We start from the raw sequence: 9,714 nt of genomic DNA on the forward strand, positions 1-9,714 counted from the left end.
GGACAGCTTCGGTTGGCAGAGATACAGAGGGGAAATCCACTGCTCTGCAGGCATTGTGCCTGCAGGACATCCTCGGTATGATGGTAAATTCAGAGACTCATTTCCCAAATTAGCTAGGGAGCACAGGAATGCCATGGTCCAGGAGGTGAAACCTGCCTCAGCAATTCTCAAAGCTCAAAAAATTAGGGGAAAGTAATCAACTGAAGGTATGGAAAGCCCTGAGCAGCAAAAGCCCTGGCTTGGTGCGGTCAGCCCAGTCCAGCTGGGGCTGGGTATGTCATCCTGTAGCAGTGTGAGGCACTGCCTCCACTCTGGAGGGAAGGCAGGGAGACGCCCTGCTGCCATCCTCACTGGGTGTGCAGACAGACTGCCACTGCCATCACTTCCCAAGGAAGGGAAAAGGCACTGTTACTCCCATGGAGAAGGGAAAAAGAGATCTCCCAGTATACCAGGCTTGTGCAGTGAGGGGAGAGCGAGCCCCCTGTTCCTCCACATCCCTTATGAAAGGGGGCCTCTGTATGATTGCCTTCAGCAGCCCCCAACACAGTCAAGGCTAGCCCAGAGGCTCAAGAGCAGATCCTGGCTCTGTTTATAGCACAAGGTTGGCATCCCTGCAGCCCAGCAGTGACTCTAAACCCTGTAGGCAGTGAGGCGGCAGCTCCTGCAGGGGCACCAGCTGCCAAAGAAGCCCTGGACACAGCTCCCACCAAGAGTGGAGGGCACCTCATGCCCACGCATGCACACACACACACATAAACACAGAAAGCACCCCAAGGCAGCTGGGGTTTCAGAGATATTCAAGATAGGGAGTTACTGTCAGAACCCAGTTTGGGAGTCTCCACTGTGAGCTGCCTCCTGTGGGGGTCAAGCCATGGCCAAGCCCTCCACGTGGCTGTGGATGTGGGCCATACTGGACACACCACTCTCGCCTTTGTAACTTTTGGGGGCCCGGCTGGCTTTCAGCAGGACCAGGAAGGTGTCTGTGGAGATGGCCCCAAACTCAAAGGTGAATGTGCCATAGAAGACCAGGACATCGATGATGAACATCCACTCGCACAGGGCAGCCACGTGCTGCAGCACAAAGCTCTCCTGGATGAAGAACACACCAGCTGGGGGTATCCCAGTCAAGGAAAGCACAGCTGGACCCCAACCACCTCATGGAGGACTCTGTCCTACTGCCACCACATGCTGGGGTCGCCACGAGGATCCACCCTCTACAGGAAATACACTGCCACTCCTAATACCCGGAAACCTCACATACTGAGGCCCTGGCATGGGTGACGCGGTGGCACACATGCCCAAACCAGTCTCAGTAAATCACAGGACTCATGCCAGACTGGGATTTTCTTAAGAGGCCAGGGCAGGAGGAACTCAGACTGCAGCTCTCAATGCAAGCCAGGTGTCCGTATGCCACACCCTTCCCACACCTGCTTCCTGTTCCTCAAGCCAGGCTGACACTCATCTTCCTGCAGGATGCGGTCAAAGATGATAAAACTCATCAGCACTCCATCCCCCTGGTAACAAGGTTTGAGCTGCTGCATCCCAGCCCTGCAGCACCTCCTGTCCCTCTGCACTGCAGGCTGGCCCACCCCAGGGAGAGCACCTGCTTCCACTTCTCCAGGTCCTACCACTGCCAGAGCTTCTTTATCCTTCTCTCATCCTCACCAAGAAACTTACTGCCAGAGCCACTGTGGGTGAGAGAAGAAGGCATGCACATCCCCTAGCCCTCCAGGTGAAGCCTCCAGCAGTACCGGGCCTTCCACCACTGAGAACAGTATCTGGGAGAGCCACAGAGGCAGAGACCTGACCCATACAGCACAGAGCCCTCTGCTCACTCCCTGCATCCCATCAGGAGAGATCCCAGGCCTTTCCCCACTGTCCACACCACAGCTTGCTGCTTTCCCACTGCCAGTCCCCAATGCTTACAGAGCAGGATGGCCATGGCAGATGGGCACCAATCCTACCTCCCTTGTCCTTACATGACCTTCCTCTCCCTCCCAGCTGGCATGGCCCTGCAGCACTACTGCCCTTCCCAGCTCCCTGCCTGACTCCCAGCCTGCCTGCCTGCTGTGGCGACAGAGCAGGACCCTCTGATGTGTGCCAGGCCTGTCAGCACCCCCAGGCTCCTCGTTGTGCTGCTCAACTCAGCCAGACCTCAGCTGGCTTTTTGGAACCTGTGGACACTGGATATTTTTGACCCTTCCTGCCCAAAAACGAGCACCTTGTTTGCCAATTTATTCCTAACCTCAGTCCCAAATAAGCTCCTGGCTCTTCTGCCACACACTCAGGACCATTCTTCGAGCTCCAGTCCACTGGATACCATGTCCTCCCTCCCTGGGAACAGTGTTTGCAGACCCCGCTGTCTGCTCACTGAGCCTTCCCTCATCCCATGGGCAGATTGGCCAGTGGGTGCCAAAGAACCCTGGCTAGCAGAGGCACTGCCATGTGCCCACTGGACACCTGCACAGACCACTTTCATACTCAGATTTGGTCATATAGGTAATCCAGATGGACTTTGCATTGCCAAGGGCTCAACATACCTTTGTCTCATTAAAGAAACCCCATCAATTAACCAGCCCTGGATGGTGAGGGACTGGAGCCTGCAGGGGTGGTTGGACTGCAGCAGCCAGTCCAGGGCTGGTTTAGGGCATCCCAACAACCCAAGAAATGCCTACCAGCATCCCTTCCCCTCCTTGGCCCCTCCCCAGTCATCATCTCATCATCCTACATCTGCAGGGAGCTGCCCACCCTCACTCCTCTGCCCAGCCCCTCTCCTGGCACCGTGCCTCACTCCCAGATGAAAGCACAGAGAATACGGGGTGCATATCCCACCATGAGGTCCACCTTTCACCAGCCTATCCCCAATCTTCTTCCCACATCCTTCAGGATACTGAAGACGAGGGTGAAGAAGGCCACAGCGGTGAGGATGCTTCGTAAGTGGCCAGTCCAGTACTGCCCTCGGGTTTTGGCCACGCGGTAGGTGAGGATGGACTGCAGGAGCAGGAACAGCATACTGGTGGGAAAAGCCACCCCTGCCCCAATGTAGTGCAGCACCTTGGCATGATCCACCTGTGGGGAAGACACCATCATTGCCAGCACCCTGGGACACTCCCTGGCACAGCACGGCTCTGCCCCAGGGTTTGGGTTCCTGCCCAGGTAGGGCTGCAGGCAGTGCCAGGAGCAGGTCCAGACAGCTTACTCTGTGCCTGACTCCTGGCTGAAGAGCAGATTTGGGCCCAATATCTGTTGCTGGGATCTCAAAGCACATTGTTTCTCTCATCTGTGAGCCAGCAGCCCTGCTGTGCTGCGGGGCAGGGGCTGCCCTCTACCCTGAGTAGCGCCTGGGGCCACCCACACCCCACCCTGAGGGTCATAGCCCAGCACTGCTGAGCCACAGATGAGGCACAGGGTGGGGCATCGGGGCCAGCAAAGCTTCTCCTGTGGTGGGCACCAGCAGCAGTCTGCCACCAAGCAGGAGGGGCTGGCTGCTGCAGGCAGCAGGCAGGCAGCTACTGGGAGACTGGTGCCTGGCACTCCAGGCAGGGGCTGAGTGCTGCCATGTGCTGCCAAGCCTGGGTTCACTCTGGTCCCTTCCTGCAGACTCTGCCCCAAGAGTGACCTGGTGTCACCCCCTGAACAGGAACACCAGCAGCTTGCCCTGGTCCTCAGCCTGACTGGCGTGTCCCTGGCCCTGCACGTGCCCACGGAGGGGACAGATTGTGCAGAGGGTATCAGGTAAGGGTTAAACCACGTCCAGCAGCTTAATCTAGACCTGAACTCCCCGCAACCTGGGAAGCACCGCACTGACTCAGCAGAGGGGAAAGACTGCACAGATGAGAGGCTGGACCAAATCACCCCAAATCCTACCCTGCTGAGCACAGCCACTGCCCTGCTCCAGCCAAGGCCCTCCCCTGTCCCCCTGTCCCTGGGGACTCCTAAGAAGATGCCTTACCTGGAAGTTGCCAACCATGGTGAGGCCAGCAGCACAGACCCAGCCAGTGGCCAGACCCAGGGTGTTGAGGAGGGACGGCCCTAAGCGCTCCAGGAGGTGGGCATAGCGCAGCAATCCCACGAGGATGACTGTGGGAAGGAGACGCAGCCCCATCACATGCTGCTGTCTGCAGCCCCCTTCATTGCCCTTCTGCCCTGTGCTGGGGCTGGTGCTGGTGCTGCAGGGCAGCCCACTCCCAGCCCCACTCTCCTGACAGCCAGCACTTACCCATGAAGGAGCCTAGGCTGCAGATGAGGCTGAAGAAGCAGCTCTCAGGAGGCAGAGTGCCACACTTGCTGTAGGGACAAAGCAAGACCCAGAGAGCCCTCAGACAGGGGACACTGGGGTGTGCACTTGGCCCACCCACTCCAAAACACCCTCTTGGGTTGACCTGGAGGGGTCTCAGAGGGGCTCTGTCCTGTGCTCCCACCCTGCAGCTGCTCACCTGACGAGGGGGATGTGATCGAGTGTGCAGCAGGAGCTGGGGCCGTCCATATCACAGGACTGGTTGTAATTCCTGCCAGGAGCAAAGGGACAGTTGAGGAGAGCTGAGATGCTGCCTGGGACCCTCCTGTCTCCTGCCCACTGGTCCTGCAAGAGCAGCAGAGCTGTTTCCCACTGAGCACAGCTTCACCCTAAGGATGTGCCTGCACCCTGGGGTCAAGTCCCTCCAGGGAGTGGCCCACTACCCAAGAGAGTTCACCAGTAGCATCAAGCCAAGATTTCCACAGCCTGTCCCCTGTCCCTGGCTCTGCTGTCCACTCAGAGCCCCTGCCTGTGAGGGAGAAGCCATACTGGGGCAGAGGGCTGCACACCCCTCTGAGTGTACAGGCCAGGGTGCTGGGCTCAGGGCGTTCTGACAGCCCCAAGCCCAAGCAGGAATGGGAGCACCCATCTGTCAGCCCCATCACACATCTCTGGGGTGGGAGCTGTTGGTGACACTGGGCACGCAGGGGACGGGTGGGAATGCTGAGCTGTGTGGGGAAACAGTCCCCACAGCCACAAACACTCCTGGGGCAGTGCCACTGCACCTGGCAGGGAGGAAGCTGCCAGAGAAGCTGGGAGGTGTTGCCTGAGGGAGGACATGTGCCCTGGGAGCCCAACAAACCAGCAGGGCATCTCCTCAGGGGCCTATTAGCAGTCCCAAGTGCTGCTGGGCTGGGGCAGGGCTCTGGTACCTGCACTCACTGCAGCTCCCTGGGAGTGCCTCCTGAGCCCACAGACTCTGTGAGCCTGGGGACCCTGAGCTCTTTATCAGCCCCAAACACCTTCCTGTACCACAGCTGCTGCCTGCAACCCTAACCAAATTCCCACCATGGGGGTACATGCTCCCTCACCCTCACAGCTCTCCCAGGAGCTGGCACACACTGTCAGTGGGTTTTTGGGTGCCCCTTTGCTGCAGCATCACCCTGTCATCCAGCACCTCTACCTGGCATGCCTGAGTGGGACCCCCTCTTCACACCACAGGGAGGGAGCCCAAAGTCCTGTGTTCCAAAGGGCCCTTTCAGACTCCCCCAGCCCAGTTGCAGGGATGGGAGTTGTGGGGAGCCAGCACTTCCCATCCCTGGCCCAGGCTGACCATCCACCACCTCTGGCCGTGTAGCAAATGCACAGTTAAAAACGACTTTTTGGAAAGGGCCGGGCTAGGCTCTGATGTTTTTTCAGTCTCCTCGGTTTACTGGTGGCTTTGTTTTCCAACCACTAAACCCAGGCGAGGCATGGAGCCCCACGGCCTCCTCAAAGGCTGCACTTGGAGCTGTGTTTGGTTTGGGAGGGTTTTTTTATTATTATTTTGTTTAAAGGAGCAGCCTGAGGCTGGGAAGCATTATTCATCATTAAGGGCTGGCTGTGTGGTGGAGACAACCCGACACACGCATTCTTCCCAGGGCAGAATCAGCCATCAGACAGGAAATGGCAGCAGGTTTTTTTTTCGTTTCTTCAAACACTCCAGCAAGAATTAAACTAACATGGATCTTTCTGGCCAGATTTTTAAGTCGACACAGCAAGCCAAAAACCCTGCAGAAGAAGTTGCCAAGAGAACAAACAGGATTTCTTTTCCCAGTCCCTGCCTCCTCCATGCCTTGTCCCCCATCTGGGGGAGCTGCAGGCAGTTCTGCCCGTGAAGTGCCCAGGCGCCGAAGGGCTGTCCCATCCCCCTGGCACTGCCAGATTTAGCCTCAAGCAAGCAAGCTGCAACCTTTTCCATGGAGACACGCAACCCTCTGTAATTCCCTGACCACTCATTTTCATACTTTCTCTTTGCTGTGCTTTTTCAATGACCTCCTTCTCTCTGCCTGGTTTGCAGCAGGGCTGGACTGTTCACTGGAGCAGCTGTAACTGCGTGTGAACCTGGGCAGGGGAGGGAGGGCAGCCCAACCCTGACAGCAGCTAGTCCCCCCAGACAGTTCTGCTCACAAAAGCCACTCCTGTGCCAGACAGGAGGCACGTGCCCTGGGGCATTTGTGTCCCATCACTGTCACCACCATGTCTGCTGAGGGAGAAGGTGACTCTGAGCTGCCTGCAATGATCTCACATCTGCTGTCATCCCCAGCCCTGTCCCAGGGCCAGCCTGATCCTCAATCCACCTTTCAGCACAGTGGTGGTGAAAGGGGTGCCTCAGCTAGCCAGTGGTCTGGCACAGAGTGGCACAGTTCAAGCAGGACAGGTATGGAGAGGGACCTGGCATCATGAAGTCTTTAACCAAGACAGTGTGTGCCGAAAAGCCCCTGGCTCCCCTCAGGCCTTACCAGTTGTGGACAGGACAGATGTGGTTGTTGGAGAGTGCCATGGCATATCTGGGGAAGAGACAACAACAGGGTTACTGCAGCCACCTCCCTCTCTGCATCCCCACTCCCTGCCAGCACCCAGACCAGCCTCAGAGACCAATTGCCAGAGCAGAGGACACAAACCCTCACAACCTGCCAGGGGACAGCACTCATCCTGTGGCATCTCCCAGCTTTACAAAGCAGGAAAAACAAAAACAAGTGCAAGAGACCAGCACACACTCTGCAGAGAGCAGGTCCCCCTGCCTTGTACACCCATCCCTGCAGAGAGCCAGCTCCCGCTCCAGGTGCTTCTGTGGGGCGAGCCTCTTTTCCTCTGTGCTGCTGTGCTCTTGGGGACTGACTGCTCTGCTTCAGAGCCCCCCTGCCCTGGTATCAGGGCTCTCCACCAGCCCACAGCTGCACCAGCTGTCACCTGATGGCTCAGCCCCTGGCTGGCCAGCAATGGAGTTGCTATAGGTCTGGATAAGTACCTGGTGTGACAGCAGGGCATTCTGGCCAGATCAGCTCCATCAAACACTGCACTGTGAAGTCACCCCCGCGTCTTGGTCAGTGTAACAAGGGGTTCATGAAATGTATCCTGCTCTGCTTCAGGAGTGCTCAGCCCCGTGGCCCCCTCAGCCATCAAGGAGCCCTCCTGCCTGGAAGCCACAGCAGTCGGTGGCACTATACTGTTCAAATCACAGCCATAGGCAGCTCAGCTTAAAAATAAGCCCCAACATCAATATGAAAACCACTCTCCTGCCTGAGCTGGCCACATAAAGCTGGGTTGCAAAAAGGATGATCACAGGAGAGAGGCAAAGAGCAGGAAAGCTGGGGGGTTCCAAGGGGGAGCACCCTCTAGCAGACCTGTCACCCAGCCACTTCCCTGCACAGCTCTCTCCCAAGCACCCAGATTCCATCCTAGATCTCCATTCCCTTTGGAGGGGGCAATAAGCCAGGAGAAGCACAAACAGCACTGTCCTCCCCCAGTGGGATGTGCCCCTGCCTGCCCAGTCTGCTTCCGTGGCTCTGCATCCCAGGCACAGCTGGTGGGCCACCGAATGGACCGTGCACTCCTCAGCCAACTGCCTGACCTCATGCTGGCACTGTGTTCATGAGGCACGCAGTGTTCCCGAGGGGCTGCATGACCTGTTTGGTGCCAGGAAAAGGGCCCAAGAGGGCCACTCCCAGGGCAGCTCTGGCTATGAGGGCCATAAAGCAGCAACTCCCACCTGTGCTGCTCCAGGTTGGAGGGGCATCTGCCCCCCAGGGTCACTTATGGTAAACAGTCAATGCTTTGTGCTGTGTTCAAGGGAAAAACATGGAGCACAAGTTCCTTGCACCAATGTCAGCATTTGTCTTTGTTGTGGAGGAGGGCAGGGGATACCAAAGGTGGAAGCTCTTGAAGGAACCTGGAGGGTTATGGGATGCATTTACTGCATCCCACAGTCAGGGAAGTATCACCATCAATACTGAGGCTCCCTGTGCCTTTGGGAAAAGTCCCTCATCCATTGGCCATCGATGCTAAGGCCCGAGAAAGGGACTGGAGGGGTGGACTAGTGTTGCTCACCCAGGTGACACAGCCCCTGCCGCCAGCACAAGGACCTTCCATTCATCCACCACATGGATGGGTGCCCATGTGCTGGCTACAGCCCTGGCGCTGCAGGAGCTGGGCTGGTGGCACAGCTCCCAAAGCCGGTCCGGCGACACTCGAGCGTTGCCACACTCACTCCGGGACAGAGGCGCACGGTTCCGCGGGCTGTCAGGGATATAAAGGCTGGGGAGACACATGCCAAAGCTGCTGCAGGGGACGCGGGGACCACACAGGGCGGCTGTGGGGCTTCAGGGAGAAGTTAAGAGTCAGGGGTGTCCCGAAGTGCCCCAACAAGACGGCGGCCAGCGGCGCCCCGCAATGTCCTGCCCCGCAGCATCCCACCCTGAAATATCCTCCAGTCCCCCGGCCCGTTGAATCTCGGCCCCGCCGCCCATGGGTGGGGGGCTGGCGGCGGCCCCGCGGCACTCACACGATCCACATGCCGGTGATGGTGAAGGCAGGCAGCGTGACGGGCAAGATCCCCCACGCCGGCATCCTGGGGCCGGGCATGTCCCGTCGGGCTACGTGCGAGCGGGGCCGCCGGGAGAGCCTCCCCGCTGCCTCCTGCTGCCGGGCCGCCGCCGGGCCGCGCTCCCCATGGGCGCCGGGGCCGGGGCCGGGCTGGCGGGCGGAGCGGGGTCCGGCCGTGCGGAGCGGCGCCGGGACAGCCCAGGCCGGCCCCGCCCCGGGCAGCGCTGCTCCCGCTCGGCGGCAGCGCAGGGTCGGGCCCGCCCCGTCCGGCGGCGGCGGCAGCGGCAGCGGCAGCGGGACGGGCCGGCGCTACCCCGGGCGCCACGTGGCGGCGCCGGCCCGGGGGAGGAGGGCAGAGCTGGGCAGCCGAGCACGGGGCAAGGCAGCCGGCGAGCAGGACGACACGGAGCCGAGAACGCCGCGCTCCGCGGGGCGGGCAGCTCCAGGGTGAGGGACAGACTCGCGTAGAGCCGAGGACAGGGCAGGCACCGCTCGGCAGCGAACACCCCTCTCGCAACGGCCGCCGGCAAGGCGGGCTCGGGCAGCACAGGCGGCTGCAGGGTGGGGGACGCACCATCCCCAGCTCCAGGTGAAGGACCCATATCCGCAAAGCTGTGGGCTCCTCCGACGAGTGTGGGCACCGTCAAAGGCTGAGGCAGGAGGTACCGCGACAGGCAGCGTCCAGGCAGAGAAGACCTCGCTCGGCGCATTCTTTTTCCTCGTAAGAAGGTTGACATGAGTCTCAGCCTTCCTTCCTGAGGACAACGCTCTGTTCGCACTCCGGCATTGACTGCTCTCACTAAATGACTGCTGACACCTTGGCTGCTCCCACGCTGGACGACACTGCCAATTGAGTTAAGAAACAACCAAATCCAACAGAATAGAACAAAATT

General features: G+C 59.2%; 1 protein-coding gene across 3 annotated transcripts; it reads right to left on the reverse strand.

Moving 5' to 3' along the window:
* Positions 1-864: 864 nt before the first annotated feature.
* TMEM150A (transmembrane protein 150A) lies at positions 865-9,086 on the reverse strand. Of its 3 annotated transcripts, none has more exons than XM_071564473.1 (8): positions 8,781-9,086; positions 8,327-8,515; positions 6,739-6,786; positions 4,437-4,508; positions 4,220-4,287; positions 3,953-4,080; positions 2,892-3,069; positions 865-1,109 (listed from the first exon to the last, which is right to left on the reverse strand). In XM_071564473.1, the coding sequence occupies exons 1-8, from the start codon at positions 8,858-8,860 to the stop codon at positions 865-867; spliced, it is 1,008 nt and encodes a 335-aa protein (XP_071420574.1). In that variant the 5' UTR covers positions 8,861-9,086. The 3 variants fall into 3 exon arrangements, with proteins under 3 accessions (XP_071420574.1, XP_071420576.1, XP_071420575.1); XM_071564475.1 differs by having other exon boundaries at positions 8,327-8,533; positions 8,781-9,079; XM_071564474.1 differs by lacking the exon at positions 8,327-8,515 and having other exon boundaries at positions 8,781-9,082.
* Positions 9,087-9,714: the final 628 nt, after the last annotated feature.

The sequence above is a fragment of the Pithys albifrons genome, chromosome 9 (assembly GCF_047495875.1).
Source record: "Pithys albifrons albifrons isolate INPA30051 chromosome 9, PitAlb_v1, whole genome shotgun sequence".
NCBI lineage: Eukaryota > Metazoa > Chordata > Aves > Passeriformes > Thamnophilidae > Pithys > Pithys albifrons.

Excerpts from the sequence above, each read along its gene's own strand:
- TMEM150A (XM_071564475.1), bottom strand. The coding sequence starts at position 8,860 with ATGCCCGGCCCCAGGATGCCGGCGTGGGGGATCTTGCCCGTCACGCTG. Across the intron at positions 8,534-8,780 it reads ATCACCGGCATGTGGATCGT|CCTTTATATCCCTGACAGCC; the intron begins GTGAGTGCCGCG and ends GTGTCTCCCCAG. Across the intron at positions 1,110-2,891 it reads CTTCTTCACCCTCGTCTTCA|CTGGTGTGTTCTTCATCCAG; the intron begins GTATCCTGAAGG and ends GGATACCCCCAG.